At 45.3% G+C, this 16820-nt stretch overlaps 1 protein-coding gene across 1 annotated transcript in view; it reads right to left on the reverse strand.

Moving 5' to 3' along the window:
- The window catches only part of LOC114059199 (uromodulin-like 1), a 28308-nt gene extending 12283 nt beyond the window's left edge, over positions 1-16025 (reverse strand). The window contains 9 exon segments of the mRNA XM_027887385.1: positions 795-907; positions 2381-2474; positions 2477-2637; positions 3914-4035; positions 4828-4957; positions 5896-6088; positions 7782-7888; positions 8300-8461; positions 15908-16025. Of these exon segments, the coding sequence (XP_027743186.1) occupies positions 795-907; positions 2381-2474; positions 2477-2637; positions 3914-4035; positions 4828-4957; positions 5896-6088; positions 7782-7888; positions 8300-8461; positions 15908-16025 (1200 nt within the window).
- Between the last annotated feature and the right edge of the window lie 795 nt (positions 16026-16820).

A 16820-nucleotide genomic window follows, 5' to 3' on the forward strand; every position in this document is an offset into this window, starting at 1 on the left:
CAGTCACGAGCATTGAGGCCCTGCTGCTGAGAACACAGCTGTGCTGGGCAGGGCACGTCTCCAGGATGCAGGACCATCGCCTCCCCAAGATCGTGCTTTATGGGGAACTTGCCACTGGCTGCCGCAAGAGAGGAGGCCCGAAGAGGAGATACAAGGACTGCCTGAAACAATCCCTCAGCCTTGGCAATATTGACCACAACCATTGGTCTACCCTGGCCTCCAATTGGGAGGCCTGGAGACACACCATCTATAATGCTGCTGCTGCTTTTGAGAACACACGCAGGATCACTCTGGAGGAGAAAAGACAACGCAGAAAGAATTGCGTCTTGTCGATATCACCTGGGGAGTCTTTCTGCTGTACGTTCTGCAACCAGACTTGTCTATCTCGCATTGGCCTTTTTAGCCATCAGCGTGCTTGTAGCAAGCGTGGGTAGAGCCCCTCTCAAATCTTCGTTCGCGAAGCCTAGCCATGATGATGAGAAAGCCTCAAGTCAGTTTAGTTTGAGTTCATTGCCAAACTAAAGATCCAAGGAAAGGAGCCCCTGTTGCATGCCTGCATTTATAATTCCTTTACTCTTCCGCAGGGGGAAATTCTCATTGGCTCCATTGCTAACAAGGCCAAGGGCTTGATCTGTCTAGTCAGTTGAATTTTGTTTTAATTATAAAGAAAGGTCACAGGAAGCAGCATGACGATTTTCAAGGGATATTTCAGCCAGGCATAAAATCCTCTCGTAGATTAAATGAATTTTAAATGGAAAAAAAAAATGTATTGCCCACAGATATTTTAATGTTACCTCTGTAAGCAACAGCCTTGAAAATTCTTCATATGCTGAGCTGCTGGAATTAGGGAAATCATCAGTGAAGTTGTAGTTGAGAATCCTCATAGTGACATCAAATATCTGGGCCTCTGTAGGGCACAACAATAAAACACACACTGAGAAAGCAGGAGAGGAAAGGATTCAGTCAAAATTGATGACGCACCCAGACCAAAATCTCAGACGATGGAAGGAGAAGGGAGGATGAAATTGAGAGAGTTTGGTATTAAATAAAGAAAATACAGCCAAAAGGCTGCTACAAGTTTCCTACACATTGAGAAGATGCACTTACATCAGCTCCATAGAGACACTGAGGTGCCTGATTGCTACTGCATGAGAACTGGGTGTGCACATACCTTTGTATGTGGGTACAGTCATATCTGGACCTGACCCTACATAACTCCTGACTTGAAATTACATCCAAGGTTGAATTGCCAGTAAGTTCATCTTTGGCCCACCGGTCAAATTGCTTTTATTTATTTTCCTTGCCTTGGCAGTGTGGAAAATAAATATAATCTTTAAGTGAAAGTATAACAAAAAGCAGTGCATGGCACTTCTCTGGTGAGCCCTGACAGGTAACATAAGGAGCACAGGAGCCAAAACCAAGAGCCAAGGAATCTGTAACTGCTGTAGCCTGTATAAACAGTCTGAGGCTGTTACTCTTTAGACTGATCTCTGGAAAACTTTTCTTTTTCTCAAGGGCTCCAGCTTCATGCTCTGAAGTTCAGCCCTCTGTTTTCATAACCACCAGATCTCCTACTTTCCCTCTACAAAGGGAGCAATTTCCCTCTGACCCAAACTGGAGTCATCCCTCATTGGATCAAAGGGAAGGCTCTTATGAATAAACACGAACAGCAGCATTCTCACTGTGGTCAGTAATAAATACTTCACTGCCTGCTCTTCAAAAAAAAAAAAAAAAAAGGGGGAAGAGATTTATTTCTTTATTTGCATGAAGGCTTAGGAAATAATTTAAGGCCAAAGGAAAAGCAAAATTATGTTTGATCAACACACTAGGGCCTCAAGAAGCCACCAGCACTGGTTAATTGAACCAAACTGGGCAGGCAGTCTGTAAGCTTTCTTACTCAGCTCTTGTTATTCCCTTTAATCCTTTATTCAGCTGAATCTGCCCTTCCTCTGGGCACTTTTGTTAGCTCAGCTGAGCCCTTGACAAACCAGTTGACTGGATTTCTCACTGGCCACAGGCATTAGCCAGGAAAAATGGGGCCTGATGGGAGATGGGAGGCAGCAGAATGCAGCACCAGGCACCAAAGGAAAAATAAAAGAATTCTAGCTTAGCCTGATATCTGTAATAGTTTAAGTTAGCTCCAGCACTGCTTTATCAACTAAAGCTTGATAGTCTGGCTTGGATAAATGCTGGGGTAGATGGGGAAGAAAAGTGATAAAATGGGATGATGATGGGAAATGTCGTTCAGGGAGGACCAAATGGATCATTGCTGAACTGCAGATGAATGGAGAGCAGCTCCAGGGAGAGAGACGGAAGGAGAGATGGAATATATTTTAACTTGTATATCTATTTTAGTGTATATTTGAAGGTGTCTCTTTACCTGTTTTAACACTTTGACGGGAGATGATGGTTTTTCCACAGGTTTCATAGCTGACCTCGACTGAATACATCACACCTGCTTCCAGCTGAGACACACATCCATTTTCATTTCCTCTGTCTCCAGGTCTTGGACAGTCTCATTGCCCTTGAACACTTGGACTTGGAAAATGCGGTTCAGAGGAGAAGTGACGTGCCAGGACATCTCAAAACTGTTGCTGGTAACGCTGAAGATTCGGTGGTTTGTCACTGCAGAGGAATCTAATGAATTCCCAGGAAGAGTTAGCACAGACAGATCAACATTTCACCTCTGTGCTCTTCTGAGTGCTAGACAAGCACTTTGACAATCGATAGGCCAAATGTCCTCTTTAGGTCAGGGCAGAATCTGCCCCCTCACACTACTGGGTCCCCTCACCCGTGAACCATCCCACTGGGGTGATTAATTTGGTGCTTACTCTTTTCATTTCCCTTTAATATATGTATTTGTGTTGACTCACAGAACCCTAGAATGGTTTGGGTTGGAAGGGACCTTAAAGATTACGCAGTTCCAACCCCCCCTGCCATGGGCAGGGACACCTTTGACTATCCCAGGTTGCTCCAAGCCCCATCCAACCTGGCCTTGGACACTTCCAGGGATGGGGCAGCCACAGCTTCTCCAGGCAAACCAATCTCCACTGAATGTCTAGGAACACTAATAACCAGGCAGTGAGCTACAGGCGAACACAACAGGAATAAGTTTGGAAGGGTGAATCTGTGTTCTCTACGTGTGTTGACACCTGCTTTGCCTCTTGTCACTTTAATCATCAAAATGCGCCTCTTCAGGCAAAGGTTGTCTGGATTTATGCCTGGAAAACCTCCACAGCCCCCATCTTGGAGAGGTTGGGGGCAGAGGGTGTGCAGCACTGCACCTGCTTTTCCCCTCTAGTCCAGTGCAATCATTGTCATGCCAATGGGAAAAGACAGGACCCTTCAGGGATGATTCCTCTCCTCAAAGGAGGAGGTGTCTAAACTGGGTAGGTTGAATTGCCCTCCAGCAGAGCCAGTCTGTCTCCATCAGCTATAAAGAGATCCCAGACTAGACACCTCTCCTGCAGACAGCTGGGGTCAGGTGAGATGAGCATCACTCCCCATGCTAACCCAGAGACCGTGTTGTTCTGCTACCACAGCCACAATTCTTTCATGCTGATGGTTAGACTAAGGAAGAAAGTTTGGGTTTGCAAGTTGCTTCAACAGGACATAATTCTTTCCAGGACTCTGAGCCAGGTGGTTGCCAAACACCCCTGAAACCATACCCCCCTGCACTAGAGGTGCCTCAGTTTAATTCCTCTAGCTTCAGTTTGGATGTGAAGATGTGGATGAAGATCAAGAATACCCAGCCTGTCTCTCTGAACTTGGCAAAGAACTACTGAAAGCTGTTTCCTCTCACAAGAAGGAGGGGGTGTTGTTGAAAGGACTGTAATAACTCTTATCAGAAAGGCATCTAAGAGTGACTGACTTAAAATCAAGACAATATTCATTAAAATACAAGATTACTTACAGCACCCAGCATCTGTAGATTGGTTAGTTATGGACAAGAGACTTGAATTCATTATAGAAGGAGAGCTGTTGCTGGTATTAAAGGCATCTGCTGCTGAACTTGGAGTAGATGCTGCAATGCCTAAGGGAAGATAGTATTATCAAAGAGTTAGAGTATTCCTAACAAAGCAAATCCCAAATAATACCATTCCTCTTTTCCACAGCTGGAAAGCAGCAATAGAAGTAACATAAATAGAAAATAAGTGTATTATGATATCACAAAACATAAAATAATACATTATCCTAATTTTTGAGATTAAAGGATTGTAAAATTCTTTTCTGTAGCTAAAGTATTGAATCTGTAAGCAGTTACATCTCATTAACTTAAAGCCTGTTAGCAGGTCCATTGATGTCTGTGGCTCTAAGTACATGCCTCTGTATTTTGCTGGTATTATTTCACTCAGTACCAAACTCCAGCTCTCTGCAGCACAGGACTCAGGGACAATGGAGCAGCTCAGGGTGGGGATCACGCAATCACTGAGTCTGGGCTGCACTCACACAGTCAAAATGGGGAAAAAAAACTAAAAATTTTTATAAATAACATCATTAATTGTTTCCCAGGAGGCTGGGGAGGTGCACTGACAGCGAATGATGTTCTGAGAAGCAGTCAGGTCTGAAGTTAGAGGTTTTGGCAGGTGAGTGGGGACATCTGAGGGTGAGACAGGACAAACAGCAAGGGACTGTGAAATAAATACACTGCATTTCAACCAGAAATAGATAACAGCTGGGTTATGTGACATCTTCTCCCAGCAGGAGAAGAAGGGGCACTGAGTCCTCCAGAAATCCTTGCCCTGCAGGTGACTCCTGTGACAGACAGCAAATTCCTGCAGAAACCTCCTCGGTGTTTCCCCAAGGTGAGATCTGCGTTTCTTATCTTCCTTCCTCCTGCTCAGCTGCTGAGGGATGGCATGGGCATGAGGGTCACAGCTGTCATCACCCTCCAGGTTTACACAGGTGCTTTTGTCAGGACAACCGTTGAGTTCAGCGTAGAAACATTCATCGACATCTAGGGAGAGGAACACACCTTGCACAGACACTGATATCAGCATTGAGACTGACCTGCAGTGTGTATAAACCAGGCTCTGGGTATGACAAATTCGGTGTAAATCTGCAGTGAGTGTTAAAGTAATTCTGGACGTACATGGCTGCAATGAAATTGGAATCCTGCCCTTCCCCAGAGCAGTTACAACCCTCTCAAATTTTACTCAGTTTCTTTGGAGTGAGAGGACAGTTAGGGGCAGCACCTGCTTACAGCTGCAGGACGTCATCCAAACCTAAGAGATGTCAACAGAAGAGGAAGGAGACCTGCTGAAAGTGATTCCACTGAAAGCTGGACTGAGTAAACACAGAATAAGAAGCACTGAAAGTGGTGCTTACGGAGGCACTTCAGGAATAAAAATGTTCAGACAGCTACACAGCAACAAGTAGATTCAAAAAATTTAAAATTAAAATATTGAAACGTTTACCTAATATTTAAAAAGTAAGTAGGTTTTATATATATATATATGTTATAAGAATTAAAAAACTCAATATGACTTGTTTTATGCAAGCTACTGATAGCAACACATCTATAGCAACAGAGTATATCTGCTTCCCAAGAAAACACTTTCCTTAAGGGCCTGTTTAGTACAACTAATGATTGTACTACAAATATGGACACCTTTGCTTTTTCATCTGAAAATGGGCTGTGCTATTGCAAGAAAACAAATGTAATTGAGCATTCCCTTCCAAGCTATTCAATCTAAAATTATTATTATTATTAACTACAACCCACTCCATCCTTTAATGGAAATGTCAGGGCCATATTTGCAAAGTTTACAAGATCTGCTACATAATCCCTGAAAGCAAATTAATAGTCATATGAATGAAAATGCAAGCAAAGGGGGATGAAACCCCCTAAAAAAAGCTTTTCCCCCCCCCCGTGACAGGGTAGCAATCAATGACCTTGCACCTGTGTGTCAATCACTTCAAACACCCGTTTCACCACATCATCCAGGGAAGAAGAGACCTCAGCCAGCAGGGCTGGCTGGTGCAGCCCAAGGAGGAGCTGGGAGGCCACTGTCCCTGCATATACCCCTGCAGGATTGTTCTGGATGAGGTGCACAGAGGCATTCAAGGGCTGCAACGCACCAGTCATCTGGAAAACAGGGGAACAAACACCTGAGTACCTCCTCCTGGGCGTAAATTATGCAACAATTGTTATCATAATCTGAGTGCAGAAAGCACCAAATCAGAAAACATGGCATAGTGGTAACATTTAGGCCTGTGTTTATGCACTTTTATTATCACATTTCACAACTAATTTGTATCATAGCAATGCCAAGCTAAGGGAGGTGTGGATGGAGTTGATCTCGAAACGCTTAGGCAGAAGGATGTAATCCAGGAATATGTGGGAAAAGTCCTGCTTTGCAAAGTCTCAACAGGCATACATTACACATGCTATTACAATTCATCTGTAAAAGAGCTGTCCAATGCTTCTTACCTTCAACAGCTGAATGGACTGCTGGCAAAGGGAACAGAAAGAAAAAGAAGGAAAGCAATAGACTGAGAGGTGGGATTAAGAGCCATAGAGAGATCAAGTCACCCCAACTGAGTGTCAGGAATGAGAGAAGGGACATGGTGGTGGGCCTGGAAGAAATTCCTCTGAACAGCAGCTTGTTTATAGTCCCTATTTCTCGAGTGTTTGACTTTGACATAGCTTGTTTTAGACCAAGATATAAAAGTCTTTTTAGATCCTTGCTCTCTGTTCCTTACTGCACAGTGACAGGACCAAGATTTCCTGCTTTTTCAGGGTATGAGAAGGGGTAATTCAGGTGGAGGAAGAGCTGCACCCATGCTGCTGCCATCATTTCCATTCTCCTGCCCATCAGCACTGGCAGATTACGGCAGATGGGTTTCCTTTGTTACTTGCCCACTCCCAGCTGGAAACTGGGGAAGAGTAGAAATAGAAATGTAGAGAATTAGGGACGTGCCCCCTTGGGTGCCTTTCAAAGGCCATATCCAAGCCTGCTTTTCTCCATGGCGTGGTGATATGTACTAAGGAAATGCTTGGGTTTGTGGTCCAAGTTCATCAATCCATTTCCTAAGTACCACTGAGAGGACAGAAAGAGCCTCCCTGTCTGAGCAAGGCTTTAGTTCATGGCCTGGTCCCTTCTGCAGACCCTCCTTTTGGGAAGTGTGCCTCACATCTCCTCCAGGGCTGTGTTTTCCTTCGTTGCCTGGGACTCTTCCTACCTCATGTGTTGGGGACAGAGACAGAGGTACTGCAGCTGATCCACGCCAAGGTAGAGCCTTGGTCCTACAGCAAAGATAATGTCCTGCTGTCTGACCCAGCCCTGATTCTGGTGGCAAGACTGACAAGGAAACACACTTGTCCCAACACAGTTCCCTCCCCTAATCCTGTTTTTTCGCAGTAAAACTTCTGGCACTGCCAAGTCCACCTGCCTTGTGGGTCCCAGTGCCAGAGATCAGGTTTAACTTTGAGAGGTTTAACTCAAAACTTCTTATCACACTTGGAAGGTCTTGTAATCTGGCCCAAAACTGAACTCAGACAGTGCTAGAGCAATCACCATTTCAGCAGGAAACCCCCTATAATTCAGAATGTCTTTAAATTGCCCTTGGAAGAGACCTGAAAAATTTTCTAAAGGAGTTGATGAATCAACATTACTTGAACTGCTTAAGGATGCAGCTGACATTCAGTAATCAGAGATACACCAGGGCCAAAAAAAAATCAATCTGGCACAAAAGAGGGGGAGCAAGGGGTGGCCCCTGAGTAATAGAAATGAGGACACAACGAGCAGCACACAGGATCTGTTCGTGTTTGTACATACCACGGAGTGCAAAAGGCGGGAATGATTCAGAAGGTGGGAATCCACTCTGATTAGCTCATCGAAATCCATCTTCACAAGCACTGTCACGTTGTACCAGAATGTTCTTCCTGAAGTGCACGAAACAAAACAGCCAAGTCATCTGAGGTCTGATGCTATAGAAAGCAACTGAGCTACGGGAGAGCTCCGAGGGAACAAAGCAGGATTTAACTTGGCAAATACAAAGGGCCCAGGTACAGCCCATCACTTGCTGCCTCCTTTGCCATATGCCACCTCCTTTGCAGGTGCCAGCAAAGGAGAAGAAGCCAAGGAAGGTCCACTGGACCCGCAGCACCCACACACTGCTCAGTGCTCAGGGGTGCAAGCATTGAAGCTGAATATCCTGGAACTGATCCAGGGCAGATTCCTGTATTTGTTTTACGAAGAGCTATGGTAACAGTTTTCCTGCCCACTCCCACCCTCAGAAGGAAAAATTAAGCATATTTCTATTAGAAGCAGTCCTGAATTTATCAGGAACATACCCTCTGGCACCGGGTCCACACAGCCTGCGCCTTTGGAGGAGTTGCAGCATTTTTTGAGCCCTGGACACTCAGCGTCGAACGTGCAAGGGTAATCAGGGGTTTCCGTATTCTCCATTGGACAAATACCAGGTCTTGAGGCAAATACACTGGATCTGTTGAGTGCTAAGTAACAAAAACATTTCGGAGAACAAAAACACCGAAAATTGTTTCCACAAAATTGTGCTGTTTGCTTTATAGCAAACACCTCCTCCTCACTTTAGGAGCGCGTCTGTTCTGAGTTTTTCACTGGGAGAGAACAACAGCCTAAAATGCAATTATTTAACTCCAAGGGTGCAGACGCTCTCAGGTTCTTCTCCTGTTCGTGACATTTCTGCTGCAGAAATTTTGAATTTGTTACTTTCCGTTAATAATTACTCTGACTTTGGTGGCATGAGGCTGACCCTCTGTTACGGTAACTTGCAGGTGCTCCACGGGAGCGGAGACAGGACGTGGTTCTCAGGTGTAGGTGAGAGGGTTACTCAGAAGGACAGGAGAGCAGAGCCAAACCCGTGGCTGCAGCCTGGCAGCACCTACTCTGTGCCAGCTGGCCACTCCAGGAGGTTGGTAGCCCGTGCCAGAGAGCCCTGCAGAGAGGGCAGGGAAGGCAGAAGGTTGCTGCCTCCAAGCCAAGGGCAGACAGTGGTCCTGGGTCAATTCCAGGATATGTTTCTCTCCAAAGAGAAAACATTCCTAAGCCTTACAAAACACAGCTCCAAGTGATGCCCAGCTCTGGTCTTTCTAACCCACCTGAAAGATTTCTCTTTTCCATTCATCCTGCACCTACAGATTTTTGATCAATTACTGGGCGATTAAAGCCAGCCACGAGGAAAATTAACCTGATTCTTGCAATGGAAATAGCTGTGGTGCAGAAAAACCACACTGGACATAATAAAGCCCATAGAAAGTGAAAAGCCCACAACAAACTATAAATCTATCGTGAATCGTCAGTTCTGTGGGTTTACAGTTTCTGTTCTCCCAAGACTCTGGGTGTGAGGTTTCTGAGAAGCAGAAGGGGATACTGAATCTAGGACTTTTGGCCTCACTGAATTAACCTTCCTAAACAGGGGAATTATCTCAATTAATCAAGATTTAAACTAAATCTATATAACTTGCTACCACATGCACATTCCAGGTTCCCCCCACCCCTCCTACCAGTCTATGGGAGACTGGAGGCTACTGCAAGCAGAGAGCCTCAGCTTTTTAGCACATTCCCTAACAGATTTCATTTTTAGTACTCCAGATCCCCAGCTCAATCTGCAATTGAGGGACTGAGCTCAAACTACGGCCTGCAAAACTCAGGATTTTCAATTTTCAGCCATTTACACAACAGGACATACAGAGATATTTGCACAAAGAATCAGACTTTTAAGAGCAGTGATCTGTGTATTTCTGAGGGCCCACACTATCCTTGTCAAGGGTCTCTGAAAGCTAACTAAGAAAAGTAAGCATAATTTAATGATGGGAGTCACCTCCACTGAAAAACCTTCCAAAATCCAAACGCTGGGGAACGGGGAAGACACTGAGCTGAGACGTCTCAGCAGGATGCAGGTTATTTTGCACATATATTTTTAAAGACCTGCATGCAGAGCACATGGGATGGCACTTCCCACTCTGTTTTGTATTGTACTTCATCCACTGTGTGGGTGTCTTTTGTGTGCACGCAGCCAACGAGCACAAGCTTTAGCAAGGCTTTGAGCATCTTTCACAGAGAGTTGGTGTGAGACCCACAGGAGCTCTGGGCAGCAAATTAGGAAACTCTGTCCCTATTCCCAACCCCAGTGAATGTCTGGCTGCCCTACAGGGAGCAGGATTTATCCTCCTACCTAATACATCCTGTTATGGGCCTCTTCATGCCTGTAAACCAAGAGCACTCACTCCTTTTAGTCTCTCACAGGACCAACTCTGCCCCCAAAGTTCACTCTGAGTCATAGGTCTCATAGAATGAGGGGAAAAAAAAAAAACCCCAACCCTGTGCAATCTCACTCAAGCTACTTCTGGGTCCAGCAAGCCCCAGGAATCCTGTTCTGCTTCCCAGTATAGACCAGGAACCTCTGCTTCTGGCTCTGGGGTTGGCACTATGGGTTGTTCCCCCAGACAGGTCTTAGTCCTAGAAATATTCTTCCTGATTTCCAGTCTAAAAGCACAATAAGGTGTGATATGGCCTTTGACGCCCTTAGATGAGTCTCCCAGATATTTCCAGTCTCATGTGGTTGCTCCAGCCCAGCCTCCTGTGCAGGGAACCTCTCACACCAGAGCACCAAGGGATTTCCCTGTTCACCAGTGCTCCTTTCTATTCCAAACCAGGTGGATCTTGGTAAACTGGGCCCAAGCATGTAAATTCCTTCAGCTCTGAGATTCAGGTGCAGTTCAAGCAAGTTTGAGGTTCAAAGCAGCATTTTTTTCTACCTGGGTCTTTCTTTTTTTTTTTTTTCTTTTTTTTCCTTTTTTTTTTTTTTTTTTGGCTTGTTTAACTGCAGTGTAAATGGCTTAATGAGTCACATGCCATCTCAGAAAACACTATTGAATCCTGGCCCAGTGCCTCCCTGGCCATTTATCTGAAATCAAAAGGTCATCGTTTTCGGATCAGCGGAAACAGGGATGGATTCACTTCACATTTCTGCCTAATTGTACCAGAAGCGCTTTGAAAATTCAATTTATGCTCTCCACTTCAATAACGCTGGGGACAGTCACCTACCAAGCGGCACTGCCAGCACTGGGGAGCAAGCCAGCCAGCTCCTCTGTCATTTGGATGAAGCACAGGCTTTGCTCCTCTGCCATTTACATAAATGTATGGAAACAGAGCTGCAGCACCCAGTGCTTAGCAACCAAAGGTCAGTCACCAGCCTGCCCACTGGAGAGCCACTGGATCTGCAGGAGGGAGGGATGTCCCTGGAGATCGATGCTGATTATCTCAGCCATGATACCCTCCCTCTCCCTCCTTCCACCTTCAGGGGACAGGGTTCATCCAGAGGGGACCAGCACCCTTCATTCGTCTCAGGTATCAGAAGGTGGAGACAAATCCATGAGATTATAGAAGGAGCTCCTGGCAAAGCCTGCTCCGAAGGCAGGCTGGCAGTTTTCATCATATGACCCTGTTTTGTGGGACTTTGAGCATTGGTAGGCTTTACCTGCTCGTGTGGGTGTTTTCCATCCTGGTTCCTTCTCCAAGGGTTAATTGGGTTGTGTGCTGGTCCAGCATCTGACAAATATTTAACACCCTTCCCTATGGAAAGCTCCAACATTCTACCATATTCAGAAGCCATGGGCTGAAATTTGGCAATGATGCAGCTGTTGGACAATGAGGAGACCATGGCCTTCGAAGAAAGACTTGTAAGAAAAGACTGCTAAAAAGACAAGGACTTTTGTCTTGGAGAAGGGAGGGCTGAGGGGGATGTGACCCAGGTTTACAAAATCCCAAAGGCAGGGGGCAAGGTGAAAGCGGAGCTGGTCTTCACCAAAGTCCACAGTAACAAAATGGGTAAAAGCACACATTTCTTTACCCAAATGGATTGTGGAGGCAGACAGTGGGCTCAAAAAGGGATGAGGCAATTCCCAGACAGGATTCCCATAAGCAGACACCGCAGGGAACAGGCAGGGACAGACCCTCTGATGCCCATAATCCCATTTCTGCAGCTGCTGAGGGCACACAAGGGACCCAAAACGCAGTGCAGGAAGAAGACACCTGCTCCTGGGTGAAGTTTCATGGGGCATTGTGGCCCCTTCCCACCCCAGGCTAACGCTGTGACACTGCCCAGATGTGACACCACCATCCCATGGCTCCCTGGCCAAGCACAGGGGATAGCTGTGCCACAGCTCCTCACTGCTCCAGTTGGAGCCACCATGGGAATGTCTGCACACTGGCCCTGAAATGTCCTCGCCCTGCTGAGGAGCTACCTGGGCACCAAAAATGAGCATTTTTTACTTGACAGTGTTTTTTTTCTGAAAACCTTAGGAAGTTATGCACACAAAGCACACTTTAATCAAAGTGTGACCTTAAACATTGCAAATCAAGCACTCTCACGCAACTTCAGGATTAAAGGTGTCTGGGCCTTCTTATTTCAGGGTGTTTTTCGTGGAGGTAACGGATCAACAGTGTGCTTAGGGAACTTGAACTTAAACAGTGTTTTATAGAGCATGTGTGCTTAAAAACCAGGGTTCATTGCATGCTGATGCACTCTTTCCCTCCCTAGCTGGGGATCAAGTTGGGTTAGGTGGCAGATAAGGAGCTCTCTGGTTTCAACTTATGCTGGAAAGTGGGCAGGGAGCCAGGCATCAGGAGAAGTAACTATACCATCCATTCAAGCAGCTGGAAATTAGCCTGGAGGATTGGACCCTGTCTGCACCTAAAAAACAATCCTGCAAGATTCTGGGAAAGCTTTGTAAGGTGAAACAGCCTTTCAGAGCAGTGGGTTTTGCAGGTCCGTGAGCCTGACCTGCAGCCCTGGACCCGCCAAGCAGTTATGGGACTGCTCAAAGTCACCACTGAGGATGTGAATCTGTGTGCCCCAACCACACAAGTTGTTAAAGGCAGCTCTAAGCACTCTGAAAAGCAAAGCACATTTAGAAAAAAAAAAATTAAAACAGCTCCTAAGGTGTCTGAGAGTGGGCACACAATGGATTGATCTCAGTATCTCTGCAGCTCGGTTGCCAGTCTGTGTAAAGACAGAGAACCTTCCTCGCTTCCCGCAGTCTTGGTGAAGAAAAATTGCTGCCTGTGAATCCCCCAGGATTCACCTTAAGAGGTGATAAATAATTCTCTATTCAGTGAGAGGCTCAGCAGAGCACTGCACCATGCACTGAATGTGGAGGTCGAGATGGAATGTTGCTGGGGAGCTCCTTAAAGGGGCTCCATCATCCCTGGGCACCACATGGAAATGTGACCCTTGGGGCACGGCAGAGCTGGATTAGGTAACTAAAAGACTTTATTAATCTTCATGGGCACAAAGAGAAAAAACAAAGGTTGTTTTATTTAATCTCACCTTTGGAATTAATTCTAGCACTTCCTAACTTTGAGATAATTCACTTTTCAGTTGTTATTTAAAAATGTTGAAGTCATTTTCGTGTGCATCTCTAATGCCATCCCAAAGGACAGAAAGGCAATCAGGGAGAACTCCAAAGTCACGTGACTAACAATGTAGGCATATTTCCCCAACATTAAAGAAATAAGACAAGCAGGGCCTGCCATATCCCAGGCTGGGGTAAATGTTTCCCTTTAAGAAGAAAAGGTGAGGAGTGGCCAGGAGCAGGTCGCTGGGAAAGGTCATGGAGACCTTTCCACTCCTAGCAAGATGAAGAGCGTGACAGCATGGATAACGTCAAGAAAAAAATAACAGCAGTTCAACAGCGTGCTGTGCAGTAATTTCAGCAGTTCCAGTTTCTCTTCTCATCATTTATTTAAGACTGTGTCTAGACAGCGCATTACCATTCACAGAATTTATGACTAATGCCCTGAAAAGCAAAGATACCGGAATAATGTAAACACGGGAATCACCTAGAAGCCATTCAAATCCTTCTATGGTTTAAAATGTTCCCAGATTAACTTTGACAGGAAAAAGAGTCATGGTGACCACAGTATTTCATGGACAAACCTGCCCTGTGTGCCCAACAACAGCGTGGTAAGGGTGGAGTGGAAATCCTGCAAGGTTTACAGGAGATGTACAGATTTGTTCCCGTTAGATGAAACGAGCCCATCAACAGCTCCCAAGTCTAAAATATCCCTAGGGATGCCTTTAAAAGATATAGAATTATGCTAGGAAAAAAAAAATATTTAAAGTGTTTCCAGGATGCTTTTTTTTTTTATTTTTATCCCCAGAAAAGAAGATGGTCTTGATTTTCAGAGTTCCAAAACACCTGGGTTTCTCGTGCAAACTGTGATATCCACAGCTAGCAAGTAAGTCTTCCTCATTTAGCTGGCACAGCTCTTTCCTTGCACTACAGAATTAAGAGGTCATTTTCTCTGATTGCCTCTCAGTCTTGTCCTTTGACTCGTACATGCACACATGAATGCACGTGTGTGTATATAACAAAAAGGCCTTACTGAAGTAATTTGTCAACCATAATTAGTGGAGATTTTCTCCAGTGTGGAACTGATGTTTGGAAAATGCAGATGATCAACAGTGGGTCCTTTGCCAGTCTGACAAGACTGCCTGGACACACAGTAACCTGCAGGCCAAATTTTGCCCCAGCTGGCACTCCACAACAGCCACAGAGACAAACAATGGGAGGATATAGTAAGTTAAGAATCATATCTCTCTAACCATGTTTTAATTTCTCTAGCAAACAATTTTAGGAAAGAGTAAAACACAACAACTGTGCTCCCAACTTTCTTTCAAAAGCACTTTCCTGCTAGACATGATATTCTGCTACTGTTGAGAAAACACCTGGAAAAAAAATTGTTGGGAGGTTCTTTTCCCAGTGCTCTGAAGCAGCTTAAAAGTAGGATGAACACACTGTTCTTGACAGATCCCATGACAGGACATGTGGCTCATACCCTCTCATGCCACGCTATAGGATGTGGTGCAGGAGCAGGTTTGGGGACATTCCCACAGATCTGAGTCACCCAAGTCTCATGACCCAAAACAAGGGCCAGGGCTGCAATAAGACCTTTCCTTTGCAATCTGCTGTTGCAGTGTGTGACTGTGTAAATGCCCAGGTCCATACTGAAAAGGGAACATGGAGAAAATGCGATGCCATGCTGAAAATAGGAGACAAAATTATGTCCTACAGAACTTTTTTCGCATGGCAGAACAGTTCAGTGCTGGCCTAGCTAATCCAAGATGCCCATTCAGCCCAGAAGCATGTAACTTTATCCATTACCAAACAAAAAGTTCCTGTTCTCCAAGGGATCTCTTTCATCTAAGGTCTCAAGTTCTAATAAAACTGGGAATTTCTTGTTGACAGCTGGTAGCCCTGATGTGAGAAGGGGAAAAAAGCTTCCATCTTGAGATCAGGATGGTTAAGTCTTTCTGAGTAGAGCCTTGTTAACTCTCAGAAGTTAGATCAGATCCACCAAAAGGTTCACCAGTTTTCAGACCTCCCCGATGAGTTGTAGGCAAATCAGGAGAAAAGGGGCCCTGATGTAGTTTTGATTGGAAAGCAGTTGGTACTGACTTGCCCTGAGGTTGTTTTAAATTTAAACCAAAATTGGGTTTGCATTCTGGGAACAGAGCCTGCCTCAAATCAGAGGAGATGTTATCCTAAGTGCATCCTGAGTGACTTCTGAGAAGAAAGCTCCCAGTGTGAATGGAAACAGACACTGCACCAGGCACAGGGGAGTTGTTGCACTTGGCCAGGTATATTGGCCTGAACCAGGACAGGCAATGAGCCCTTGAGGGGTTAGCAAGGGGGTCCATTCTTCAGGATCCCCTGGAACTTTAGTGAATTTGTGTCAAAGAGCAAGAATCAGGAGCTTCAGTCTTTCATGTCTACTCCTTACCTTGTTGGACAAAGTTAACTCTACTTTTTTGCAGACTCACTGGTTCCAGTGAACAGGAACCTACGGCCCAGAACTGGGTGAACACTCCTCCACAAGAAGCATTGATTTCAACTCCTAATCTGACCAAAACTTACCTAGGGAGCAGTAGAGCCCAACCTGTTCGTATCCCTCGCAGCAATCTGTGAGAGTGATGGTTTCAGGGACTTCAGTGCCACGATACTGTGTTTTATAGTACGTTCGGGGACACACCATCCACGGTATCCATCCTCCACAGGACGTGTTTCTCTGGTAGGACTTTTGGTAGGCAACCATTTTAAACACGTTTTTGGTCAGGGTGTAGTTGCACAGATGGTACCCTAGCAAAGACAGGCCTTTTTCTGGGGAAGGAAAATAAAAAACTGGAAAGAAAGGGATCAGCATTAACTTGTCACCCCGGAGCATCAGTTCCCTGTGAGTATCTAGTTGACAATAGTGTCATGAGAAAGCAGTGACAGAACCAATACAGATGAATGATTTCCAGGAAAGCTGATGTTAAGAAGAACATCACTTCAAAAAAACAGACAGAAGAAAGAATTAGTAGTGACTGCTTGTCATAGGCATCACTTTGGTCATCAAAGGATGCAGATTGCCAGAGAAGTCAAAGAGTTCCTGGTGCCTTCAGGAACAAAGCAGAAAAAAGGGCAATTTAACTCAAGAAAGTAGAAAGGAAATTAGTATATGTTAATGGAAAATAGTAGAACAAAATAGGCACTTCCAGGGCAGAGTCATCCAAGTACTTCACACGTCCACTCCAGCCTCATGATGCCAAAGTGTTCACTGCTGTCTTCTGACTATAATGGGAACGAGGGGAACTCATGGGCTGATGAGTCACAGTAGATGTCTGGAATAAGACATCCTTCAGACATCACTCCAGGCTAAAACTGGGTACTCATACATCACTGGGAAGGACTTTCAGGTATCTGACACAAAAGGTATTCCTGGAGCTCCTGTTCTGCCTCTCTGCATTTGTTGCAGACCTTGTTAGATCAGGCCTTGAGACCTGCAGTG

This window comes from Empidonax traillii, unplaced genomic scaffold (assembly GCF_003031625.1).
Source record: "Empidonax traillii isolate 1590-97213 ecotype Southwest subspecies unplaced genomic scaffold, ASM303162v1 scaffold208:size1045274, whole genome shotgun sequence".
Classification (NCBI taxonomy): Eukaryota; Metazoa; Chordata; class Aves; order Passeriformes; family Tyrannidae; genus Empidonax; species Empidonax traillii.